The 12,582-nt window shown below is 59.3% G+C and overlaps 1 protein-coding gene across 3 annotated transcripts in view; it reads right to left on the bottom strand.

The window, feature by feature from the left end:
- The window catches only part of LMBR1 (limb development membrane protein 1), a 97,705-nt gene that overhangs the window by 74,490 nt on the left and 10,633 nt on the right, over window positions 1-12,582 (bottom strand). For all 3 annotated transcript variants that reach the window (XM_036246175.1, XM_036246177.1, XM_036246176.1), the window contains exons 2-3: window positions 12,053-12,125; window positions 9,659-9,698 (exon numbers count right to left, since the gene is read on the bottom strand). In XM_036246175.1, the coding sequence (XP_036102068.1) occupies window positions 9,659-9,698; window positions 12,053-12,125 (113 nt within the window). The remainder of the gene's footprint in view (window positions 1-9,658; window positions 9,699-12,052; window positions 12,126-12,582) is intronic.

Below are 12,582 nucleotides of genomic sequence, written 5' to 3' on the forward strand. Positions count from 1 at the left end.
CACGTGCAGACACTGCCCCGCACACTGCACGAAGAACGCACGGCCCACACGGCCATCCCTCCTGGCCGGGCGCTATTTCACATCGCCTGGGCCCTCCCTCCTGGCCGGGCGCTATTTCACATCGCCTGGGCCCTCCCTCCTGGCCGGGCGATATTTCACATCGCCTGGGCCCTCCCTCCTGGCTGGGCGCTATTTCACATCACACCGGCCCTCCCTCCTGGCTGGGCGCTATTTCACATCGCCTGGGCCCTCCCTCCTGGCCGGGCGCTATTTCACATCGCCTGGGCCCTCCCTCCTGGCCGGGCGCTATTTCACATCGCCTGGGCCCTCCCTCCTGGCCGGGCGCTATTTCACATCGCCTGGGCCCTCCCTCCTGGCCGGGCGCTATTTCACATCGCCTGGGCCCTCCCTCCTGGCCGGGCGCTATTTCACATCGCCTGGGCCCTCCCTCCTGGCCGGGCGCTATTTCACATCGCCTGGGCCCTCCCTCCTGGCTGGGCGCTATTTCACATCGCCTGGGCCCTCCCTCCTGGCCGGGGCTATATTTCACATCGCCTGGGCCCTCCCTCCTGGCCGGGCGATATTTCACATCGCCTGGGCCCTCCCTCCTGGCTGGGCGCTATTTCACATCGCCTGGCCCTCCCTCCTGGCTGGGAGCTATTTCACATCACACCGGCCCTCCCTCCTGGCCGGGTGCTATTTCACATCGCCTGAGCCCTCCCTCCTGGCTGGGCGCTATTTCACATCACACCGGCCCTCCCTCCTGGCTGGGCGCTATTTCACATCGCCTGGGCCCTCCCTCCTGGCCGGGCGATATTTCACATCGCCTGGGCCCTCCCTCCTGGCTGGGCGCTATTTCACATCGCCTGGGCCCTCCCTCCTGGCTGGGCGCTATTTCACATCACACCGGCCCTCCCTCCTGGCTGGGCGCTATTTCACATCGCACCGGCCCTCCCTCCTGGCTGGGCGCTATTTCACATCGCACAGGCCCTCCCTCCTGGCCGGGCGATATTTCACATCGCCTGGGCCCTCCCTCCTGGCTGGGCGCTATTTCACATCGCCTGGGCCCTCCCTCCTGGCTGGGCGCTATTTCACATCACACCGGCCCTCCCTCCTGGCCGGGCGCTATTTCACATCGCCTGGGCCCTCCCTCCTGGCTGGGCGCTATTTCACATCGCCTGGGCCCTCCCTCCTGCTGGCGCTATTTACATCGCTGGGCCCTCCCTCCTGGCTGGGCGCTATTTCACATCGCCTGGGCCCTCCCTCCTGGCTGGGCGCTATTTCACATCGCCTGGGCCCTCCCTCCTGGCTGGGTGCTATTTCACATCGCCTGGGCCCTCCCTCCTGGCTGGGCGCTATTTCACATCGCACCGGCCCTCCCTCCTGGCCGGGCGATATTTCACATCGCACCGGCCCTCCCTCCTGGCTGGGCGCTATTTCACATCGCACCGGCCCTCCCTCCTGGCTGGGCGCTATTTCACATCACTAGCGGCCCGCCCTCCTGGCGGGGCGCTATGTCACATCGCACCGGCCCTCCCTCCTGGCCGGGGCGCTATTCACATCGCCCGGCCCTCCTGCCTGTCCGGGCCGCTATGTCACATCAGCAACCCGGCCCTCCCTCCTGGCCGGGCCGATTTCACATCAGCCACCCGCCCTCCCTCCTGGCCTTGGGTGCTATTTCACATCACACAACCCCGGCCCTCCTCCTGGCCTGGGCGCTATGTCACATCCGCAACCGGCCCTCCCTCCTGGCCGGAGCGCTATTCAAATCAGCACCGGCCCTCCCTCCTGGCCTGGGCGTATATTTCCATCACCGCCCTCCCTCCTGGGCTAGGGGTGCGATTTCACATCACACAGGCCCAGGCCCTCCTCCTGGCCGGGCGCTATTTCACATCGCACCGGCCCTCCCTCCTGGCCGGGCGCTATTTCACATCACACCGGCCCTCCCTCCTGGCCGGGCGCTATTTCACATCACACGGGCCCTCCCTCCTGGCCGGGCGCTATTTTACATCGCCTGAGCCCTCCCTCCTGGCCAGGCGCTATTTCACATCGCCTGGGCCCTCCCTCCTGGCCGGGCGCTATTTCACATCGCCTGGGCCCTCCCTCCTGGCCGGGCGCTATTTCACATCGCCTGAGCCCTCCCTCCTGGCCGGGTGCTATTTCACATCGCCTGGGCCCTCCCTCCTGGCCAGGCGCTATTTCACATCGCCTGAGCCCTCCCGCCTGGCCAGGCGCTATTTCACATCGCCTGGGCCCTCCCTCCTGGCCAGGCGCTATTTCACATCGCCTGAGCCCTCCCCCCTGGCCAGGCGCTATTTCACATCGCCTGGGCCCTCCCTCCTGGCCGGGCGCTATTTCACATCGCCTGGGCCCTCCCTCCTGGCTGGGCGCTATTTCACATCGCCTGGGCCCTCCCTCCTGGCTGGGCGCTATTTCACAGTGCATTTCATTCGCAGCTTTGGCAGTCGATGCTGGAAGGAGGCAACGACTGTCTGAGGCGGGAACAAGCACTTGGGAAGCAGCATGAAAACCGCATTCCAGAGGAAAGCTTGCGGTCATGGTCTGCTACCCCGTAAAGCAGGTGACGTGTACATAAACTAGACCAGCAAACGCAAGGGACTAGTGAACAACACTATCCTGTTCAACGGTACAGAAAACACTGCTCCGTGCTTTTTTAAATGAGACGTCTCTGATATGTGCTAATTAGAAAGGCCTCTACAGCAAGTCAGACACAGACAAGGACAACACAGACGATGAAATGTTTTAATGTTTACATCCATTGTTCTAAGATTTTCTGGTAAGTGGCAGGGAAAATGGAGTCTCACCAACACTGCAGAGGGAAACAATTTAATATCCATCACATTAAAGTAAATATAGGAAGAATGTGAAAATGGAAGGTGGAAGGGGAAACAAAACCCTACTAAACTCTCAACATCCACATCCAAGGAGTGACTGTGGCGAGCGCCACCTTGTGGCCACCCTCCAAAGTGTTTTCCTACTTAAGCCCAAACCACCAGGAGACAGTCACTGGTGGGTTTTACATGAAGACCATGGGATGCTCACCGAAAACACATCCAGACCAGACACAGGAGACGTTGGTGAAGGCTCTGCTGACCACAAGTGTCTCCTGGTAAAAGCAGGAGCACACTCCTTGTCTGGGTCCGCCGCCCACCTCGGCAGTGACCACGGTGACCTCTTGTGAACGCCGTCAGTCTCATCCTCTCAGTCAAGTGAGGAAGTGTCCTGTGGGCTCCCATCACCTTTCGATGCTAGAGAGCCACACCATGGCCTTCCCACACCTCTCTGGCCCCACAGTCCTACCCGCCCCCCACCTCATTGGGCTCTATGGCTCCGTGCCCAGGCCACCGTCGGCTCTCTCCCTAGGGCTCCATGCACATCCTTCGCCCGTGAATTCCTCGGCACCTCCCTTCTCCCTCCTCTCAGCTCCCACAACACTGACCTCAACCCAGCGGTGACAGCCAACCATAGTTTCCAACCTGTAATCTGACAAAGTCGGAGGCTTCTGAGGACAAATAGAGTTTGAAATCACAAGTGACCCAGATAATCCTGAACCTACAGCCACCGTGACTGTAATGCTGGCTCTTACAGCAAGACTTTTAGCATCAATGGTGTTTTCAGCGTTGGGATTGGCCCTAGACACAAAAGGACAGGACCGTCCTCCCTAACGCCCTGGGGCAGCTGTGAGGACAGGTGCCCCCGGGAAGCTGCTGGCACGGGATCCCTGAGGCCCAGCCCTGGGTCGCCCAGGAAGGGCAGAGAGGTGGCTCCTCATCTAACTACAGAAAATGCCCTCGAGGCTGAAGACAGTTTCAGAAAAGCCACCTCTGGCTCAGAGCGGACTCAGCAGCACCCGCAGCTCTTCCTGCTGTGGAACGGGAGGGCGTCAGGGTGACCAGGTGTTCAGCCTGAGATGTGGATGGTCGAGTTGATGGAGGGTGATGGAGAAGGCGGCAGCTGGAGGGGAGCAAGGGACCCAGCTTTGACATGTGCAGGCCGCCACCTGGTGGGACGAATGTCCCAGAGCCATCGCTGTCCCTCACCGTAGGCTCCAGGGGTCCTTGACTTCCTGTCAGCCCCACACGGGCCATGCGCTCTCTGATCACTGGCCCAGGTGGTGTCCGCGGAGCCCAGCAACCCAGCGTCGCTCTTCCCTTTGTACACGTGGTGCAGGGGGCTGCGTCTGAAACCAGGGAGATCTCCTCCGTGTCCAAGGATCTACTCGTTCAGTGACGCCACCAGCATGGCCTCGGGCTCCCTGTCCCACTGGGTGCGGGACCCATGGCAACCATGACCGTGATGCTCAGGCGGCCCCTGGCTGGCAGGAGAGCCCTCAAAGGCCCAGGTCTTCTGACGCACCCCTTGTTCTTCAAGTGCTCCCTGGCACCACAAGGCAAACAAAATGACCCGGGAGGCTCCGAGCCCAGCCCTGCAGCCCGGTTTCCCGGAGTCGGGTCCTTTCCATGGGACACTGATTCAGAGGGAAGACCTGGGCGCCGATGACACTCGCTGCCCCTGGGTGTCAAGCTCCCGGGCGTCCAGTGGCGGAGGCGCAGGGGTGCGCATGCACGTTGTATGTACATGCGCACACCCACCCACATCTGCAGCGGGTCCGCTCCCGGTACACTGAGCCCCGTTCTATAAGGAGGATCTTGCTGCTCAGGGGACCCCATTTCCCACTGTCCTGCTCTGTGGACACCCACCAAGCTCACACACGGCCAGGCCAACCCTCTTGGGCTCTGCCATCCTGCACAGGCGCCCTCCCTATCCTGCGTGGGCTGACTCCATCACACAGCACCCCTAGGCCATGCGGGAGTCGCCCCCCGGGGTGATATCCCATGCCAGGGTTCCCCCTACAGGGGTACTTCCCCCCCTCTTCTCAAACCCTGAGGCCCACTCCAGGTTGCCCTAGGGGCTCCGACACTGTGCCAGGTCCTCTCCTGCACGGAGACTCTCCTGCTGGCTGGGGCTCACAGCCCTCTGCACAGGCACCCTACTTCACATCAGCACCTCCCTCGGGCCCCAGAACGAGCTGAGAGGGGCTGTCCCCAAGGGCACTGGCGGTTGGGAAGGGCAGGGGGAGTCTGTGGGGATGCAGGGAGACAGAGGGCAGAATGAAGGAGCAAAGGAGAACCTGGGGTGGGCTCTTCAGGGGCAGGGCCCAGAAGGGGTCTCCATGCAGGGGGGGAGTCGGCTCTGGAAGCCTCTCAGGTGCCGGGCGGTGTCGCGGCTCCTACGCTGTAGAACCCGTCTGACTCTCAGAGCCCTGACGACGCCGGGTCTCGTCCTCATTAAGCTCAGCCTCTCTTTCTGTGTCTCCCTCTCCAATGCCCGCCCAACTCCCTTCAGTGGGAGGAACGCAGGAAGAGTTGGAGCGCAAGGGGACGACCGAGACCACCTCACTAGGCAGACGCCAGCTGCCGTGCTGTGTTCTTTCGGCACACCCAGCAGGGGCAGATCCGGACTCAGTCTGCTGGGCTCAGGCTGATGCTGGGCTCAGAGCCCGGAGCCAGGTGCAGTTCTCACTGGTTCCACAGGGGGGAGCCCGGTGCAGTTCTCACTGGTTCCGCAGGGGGGAGCCCGGTGCAGTTCTCACTGGTTCCACAGGGGGAGCCCGGTGCAGTTCTCACTGGTTCCACAGGGGGAGCCCGGTGCAGTTCTCACTGGTTCCACAGGGGGAGCCTGGTGCAGTTCTCACTGGTTCCACAGGGCAAAGTCCAGTGCAGTTCTCACTGGTTCCACAGGGGGAAGTCCAGTGCAGTTCTCACTGGTTCCACAGGGGGAGCCCGGTGCAGTTCTCACTGGTTCCACAGGGGGGAGCCCGGTGCAGTTCTCACTGGTTCCACAGGGGGAGCCCGGTGCAGTTCTCACTGGTTCCACAGGGGGAGCCCGGTGCAGTTCTCACTGGTTCCACAGGGGGAAGTTCTCACTGGTTCCACAGGGGGAGCCCGGTGCAGTTCTCACTGGTTCCACAGGGGGAAGTCCCGGTGCAGTTCTCACTGGTTCCACAGGGGGAGCCCGGTGCAGTTCTCACTGGTTCCACAGGGGGAGCTCGGTGCAGTTCTCACTGGTTCCACAGGGAAAGTCCGAGTGCAGTTCTCATGGTTCCACAGGGGGAAGTCCGGTGCAGTTCTCACTGGTTCCACAGGGGAGCCCGGTGCAGTTCTCACTGGTTCCACAGGGGGGAGCCCGGTGCAGTTCTCACTGGTTCCACAGGGGGGAGCCCGGTGCAGTTCTCACTGGTTCCACAGGGGGAAGTCCGGTGCAGTTCTCACTGGTTCCACAGGGGGGAGCCCGGTGCAGTTCTCACTGGTTCCACAGGGGGAGCCCGGTGCAGTTCTCACTGGTTCCACAGGGGCAAAGTCCGGTGCAGTTCTCACTGGTTCCACAGGGGGAGCCCGGTGCAGTTCTCACTGGTTCCACAGGGGCATAGTCCGGTGCAGTTCTCACTGGTTCCACAGGGGGAGCCCGGTGCAGTTCTCACTGGTTCCACAGGGGGAAGTCCGGTGCAGTTCTCACTGGTTCCACTAGGGGAGACCGGTGCAGTTCTCAAGTTCCCGGGGGACCGTGCAGTTCTCACTGGTTCCACAGGGGGAAGTCCGGTGCAGTTCTCACTGGTTCCACAGGGGCAAAGTCCGGTGCAGTTCTCACTGGTTCCACAGGGGGAGCCCGGTGCAGTTCTCACTGGTTCCACAGGGGGAGCCCGGTGCAGGTCTCACTGGTTCCACAGCGGGGAGCCCGGTGCAGTTCTCACTGGTTCCACAGGGGGAGCCCGGTGCAGTTCTCACTGGTTCCACAGCGGGGAGCCCGGTGCAGTTCTCACTGGTTCCACAGGGGGGAGCCCGGTGCAGTTCTCACTGGTTCCACAGGGGGAGCCCGGTGCAGTTCTCACTGGTTCCACAGGGGAAGGCACTAAAGAGCAACGATGAGGACCCAGGGGCAGACTGCTGGCCTCCTCCTCCGTGCAGCCCTCCTGACGCGAGGGACAGCCATCTCCCTTCAGGAAGGTGCCGTCATCACATGATGCAGAGCATCTGGGGGCCGACCTCTCGGATGTGCCGGGGGCTGACGCAAGTGGAGGGCAGGGCTCCTGACCTCTCCAGGGGAAACAGTTCTGAAACATACTGCAAGGGTGACGGTGCTCTATTTATGAGGCAGCAGAAGCACCGCCGCGGGGCACAGACACGAACGCGGGGAAGGGGGAACCTCACACCGGCGCCTCACCTGGAGGGCTCCACCGGGAGCAGGGCCCGTCCGCCCTCGGTCGGCCTAGGGTCGCGACGCCGGCCCCACTGTGCTTTCAGCAGGCGGTCACTGAGTGTCCCAGACGTCACAGGCAGGGCCAGCGCGTGGGACCCAACCCCGTCCGGCTGAGCCATCAAGGGCGCAGCCTAAGCCACACAGGACGCCCAGCGCAGGGTGACGGCTGCTCTCCTAGGCCGATCGCATGGTTCAGACCCAGACCCAGACCCAGCACGGGGACCGCCCACACGCCTCTCTCTGGGCAAGTCGAACCACCTGTCCAAGTCATTTCTTAGCGGAAGCCCTGCTTTATCAAGGTGGCTTCACATCACGGTAGCCGCTCCGAAGGGAACGAGTCAGGGCATTTGGTGCCCAGGGTGTGCCACCTGAACACTCTCAACACCCCGAAGCGAGGTCCACGCCGTGAAGCACTGCGCCCCATTCAGCCCTCCCCTCGGCCGAGACCCGCCAGTCTGCTTTACTGAACTGCCGGCTCTGGATGTTTCTTGTGAAGGAACCAGACACCACATGACCTGTGGCGACTGGCCGCTCTCTCAGCATCATGCTTTCGGGGTTCATGCGTGTGGGAGCAGGTGCCACTGCTGTGCTGTCTTCAGGGCTGAGCAATGCTCCAGTGTGGGGCAAGTGTGTGTGCATGTGTGTGCATATGTGTGCGTATGAGTGTGTGCTCGTGGGGGGGGTGCACGTGTGTGCGCATGAGTGTGTGCGCGTGTGTGGGTGTGTGCGTGTGTGGGTGCATGTGCGTGCGTGTGTGGGTGTGTGCGTACATGTACGTGGGTGTGTGGGTGTATGCGTGTGCGGGCTCTCCCCTGCTCCCCTTCCTCTCTTCCCCAGCAGCACATCAGCAGAGGCTGTGACCGGGCCCTGATCAAGAAGGGATGAGAAAGCCATGTGCCCGGCCTGCGCCGCAGAAGTGCCCACCAGGTCAGGGAGTCAAGGAGACACTGAGCCACGGTTCAGCCTGCAGGCGGCTGGGGGGACATGGTGCTCCCTGCAGGGTGGGGCTCTGCACTGCACCCTTTTGTTAGCAGGGACACTGCAGGGAGACTAGTGAACTGGGGGGGGTAGCACAGCTGGTACTGTGTCAACACCAGCTTCGCCATTTTGATGGCTGTTTACAGGAATTAGATACAAAGTATCCTGTGGAAATGGAGCATCCGGTCAGCAACTTCCCCAGGGTTCAGTGAAAAGTCTTTGTGTTACATTTCTACCTTTCCTGTACATCTGGGACTATTTCCAAAAAACAGTAAAGCACCAACAACAAGCCTGTGCGCGGGGTGGGGGGACACAGGGGGGCGGTGCCGTGTCCAACTCCCATCAGGCCACACCGAACGGAAAGGAACTCGCTGCTTTCCATCCGGTCTGACTCCGCAAGGTGCCTGCAGCCTGTCCTGCACCGGCAGCGGACGTGAGCAGAGGAAGCGCCCCGGGGACCGGACAGGCCCACCGCCCCGCTCTCAGGAGGGAGGCTGAACAGAGCAGCTGTCCGCCCGCTCTTCCAAAACCTGCACAGTCTTCTCAGCACACCGTTCACACAGCCAGGGGCCTGCATTCCTGTGGCCCACGCCCCGCCGGCCTGCGGCCCACCCCCCCACCCCCAGCCTCCGGCCCACCCCCCCACCCCCAGCCTCCGGCCCACCCCCCCACCCCCGGCCTGCGGCCCACCACCCCCACCCCCAGCCTGCGGCCCACCACCCCCAGCCTGCGGCCCACCACCCCCGGCCTGCGGCCCATGCCCCCCTGGCCTCCAGCCCACCCCCACCCCCCACCCCGCCTGCGGCCCACCACCACCCCCGGCCTGCGGCCCACCACCACCCCAGGCCTGCGGCCCACCACCCCCCGGCCTGCGCCCCCCTCCTGGTTAGATCTGAAAGAGGAAGCTCCCAGCTCATAAGTAAGCTCGTTTAATAGGAGGCAGCCAACCTTCCACTACGCATGCGCATTTGCCTGTGTGCGCTCTGAGGATGGGATTAACACTGATGAAGGTGCTGCAACACTTTAGGTAAATGTCTTCCATCTTTCTGCCCAAAAGGTAGAGTTACATTTTGAGAATTTATGACTCCAGAATTAAAAATAAAACAATTAAACCTTAAAATACATATGAGCCCTGGCTGCTTTGGCTCAGCGGTTAGAGCGTCAGCCCGCGAACCAGAGAGACCCGGGTTCGGTTCCTGCTAAGGGCACGAACCTCGGTTGCAGTTTGTCCCCGGCCTTGGTTGGGGTCATGGGGGTGGCAGCCACTCAATGTGTCTCTTTCACATCGATGTTTCTTTCTCTCTCTCTTCCTCCCTCCCTCCCTCCCGCTCTATCTGAAGACAAATGCAAAAATGTCCTCGGGTGAGGATTAAGTAAATAAATAAACAAATAAAATACATACGAAATCCTGTTGACAACAGCATCTTCATCTTCTTGTTCATCTGCAAAAATATGTAAGGATTAATGTTATTCTACCTTCCAACAAAATGTTTCATTAATTTGTAAAAACAAATATATAAATTTTAAAAAGCAATTATTAAAATGGAACCAATTTTTTAAAAGCATTGTGTTCGCCCTGGCTAGTTTGGCTCAGTGGTTAGAGTGTCGGCCTGAGGACCAAAGAGTCCCTGGTTCGATTCCAGTCAAGGGCACGTACCTCGGTTGCGGTTTGTCCCCGGCCCTGGTCAGGTCGTGCGGGAGCCAACCAGTGGATGAGTCCCTCTCACATCAATGTTTCTCTCTCTCTCTCTCTCCCCGTGTCTCCCTCCCTCCTGCTCTATCTGAAGATAAATGTAAAAAATATCCTCAGGTGGGGATTAAAAGAAATGCACTGTGCTTATTTCAGCACAGACCCTCATTTAAATTTCATTCCGTCAGATAGGACAGGAGATGGTTAGAGAACAGTGCTTTAACTAACCAAAAATCCTTATGAACTCAATGACCACACGTAAATTAAAACGTCCCAAACAGTCAGTGCCCGGGAGAACAGAACTTAGTGGACCACTATCAAGTTTACGACCATACCATGCCAGTGAAATCGCTAATGGAAAAAATGCGCTAGTTGACAACAGCCAAAAATAAAATGTTTACTGTAACATTAAAGTTCAGACTCTTAGACCCCGTGGGCTTCTCGGTCATCTGAGCTTGTCATTGGTAGTGGTGATGAGGACTCTCTGGACCCCTAAACCACGCTGGGGACCTCGGCCATGACACTTCTCTGCCGCTGTCCAAGGTGCAGCCGGAATGTATCCGTTTGCTGGGGCTCTCTCAGCGCCACCCCCACAACTGTCTGCCACATCTCTGTCCTCCCACGAAAACTTACCAGCCAAAGAAACTCTGACCCAATTACAAGGACACCGCACAACACCCAACCCCCGCACCTACCTGGGCGTGTCCTCAAGGCTCTGCGACTCTCAGCCCCCCTGCTTCCCGGCCAACGGGCCCACAAGCGACCCCGGCACCAGCTCTCACACCGCAGAGCCCACTTCCAGCCAACCACAGACTTTCAAGAACGTCTTTTCAATTCTGTCTCAACACTCCGCCAACCAGGTCCAGAGTCCTCATCAGCCCCTCCCTGCGCGTACTCGACAAAACACTTCATGAGCCCTGGCCGGTTTGGCTCAGCGGTTGGAGCGTCGGACTGCGGTCCAGAGAGACCCGGGTTCGGTTCCCGCTAAGGGCATGTACCTCGGTTGCAGTTTGTCCCCGGCCCTGGTTGGTCGTGCGGGTGGCAGCCGCTCGATGTGTCCCTTCACATCGATGTTTCTCTCTCTCTCTCCCTTCCTCTCTCCCTCCCACTCTATCTGAACAAAAAATGGAAAAATGTCCTCGGGTGAGGATAAAAAAAAAAAAAACACTTCATGAATCTCCAATGTTCCTGCTCATCATCCCGACTTCCCCTAAAACAATGCCTCGTGAGCATTCATTCATTCCTGTCTCTCTCTCTCTCCACTTCTGTGTCCCTGATCTATGAAACCTGATGTCAAAACATGTCTTCAACTGGCTAAGAAGCTGTCTCGGATTGGGGTCTGCCAAACTCTGAGCTTACAGGACCCAAGGAGCTTCGGTGCAGTCACAGCGCCGGGTGCCGGCAGCGAGGCTGCTCCCAATGTCTGCAGGGCCACAGAGCACTTTTAAGAAACAAACAGCCCTGGCCGGTTTGGCTCAGCGGTCAGAGCGTCGGCCTGCGGTCCAGAGAGACCCGGGTTCGGTTCCCGCTAAGGGCATGTACCTCGGTTGCAGTTTGTCCCCGGCCCTGGTTGGTCGTGCGGGTGGCAGCCACTCGATGTGTCCCTTTCACGTCGATGTTTCTCTCCCTCCCTCCCTCCCGCTCTATCTGAACAAAACATGGGAAAATGTCCTCAAGTGAAGATAAGAAATAAATAATAATAACAGAATAAAGGTGTAGTGGTCCCTCTGGCAGGACAGGACGGGTGTGAACACTGAGAGGAGACGGGGTCAGGGAGACTGAACTCAGTGTCCCTTCAGAGAGAGGTAATCTGTAGTCAGAGCCAGGACGGGATGGGCTCAGTCAGAGCCGGTCACAAGGACCCAGATGTCCTCACAAGCTCAGGAGTTTCCCAGGTCCTGAGGAGCCCGCACTCTTCTTAGTTGGGCTGGGGTCCAAGAGGGTGACCCTGCAGCCAGGCCCCTGGGGGTATGTCTAGTGCCCTCAGGCCCAGGCAACCGCGCTCCGGCCCGAGCCCAGAGGGTCCACCCAGACATGCTGGGAGCCCACAGACCACCCAGAGCGCCCGGCGTGAGAATGACCGCGTGCATCGGCGCCTCTACTTGCCTGACTTCCTCTTGTATCTTGTGATGATGAAGTAGGAGACGAGGTAGAGAACAGCGAAAAGGAGGAAACAGATCTGAAACAGAACACAGTTTACACGTCACTCACACTTTCTGCGTCTTTTTTTAAAGAACAGAAGGTACAGCCTCGGTATTTATAGGGAAAAAATGGATTTAACCTAGTACGAAGTAAACATTTTAAATACTTTGCTAATATAAACTTTGGATAAAATATTAACTTATATGAACTGGTTTTAATACCATTTCAGAAGAAAGCCTAGTGGAGATTTTTCTTGGTTTGCAAAAGCATGCGGAAATGTACAGACCAGAACGTCGCGGAGGATTCTGGAGAACAATGGTGAGAGGCGACCGTCCCTACGGAAGGCGAAAACGAGCCACGAAGCCTCAGCGACAAAGGAATCACTCAGCAAACAGACCACACGTCAAAGCGAACAGCAGGGGAACAAGAGACGTGAACAATACGTTCTCGTGCGTGTCCATGCGGCACGCGAGGCAGAAAGCATGGGTCCGAAC

Source organism: Molossus molossus, unplaced genomic scaffold (assembly GCF_014108415.1).
Source record: "Molossus molossus isolate mMolMol1 unplaced genomic scaffold, mMolMol1.p scaffold_m16_p_7, whole genome shotgun sequence".
Classification (NCBI taxonomy): domain Eukaryota; kingdom Metazoa; phylum Chordata; class Mammalia; order Chiroptera; family Molossidae; genus Molossus; species Molossus molossus.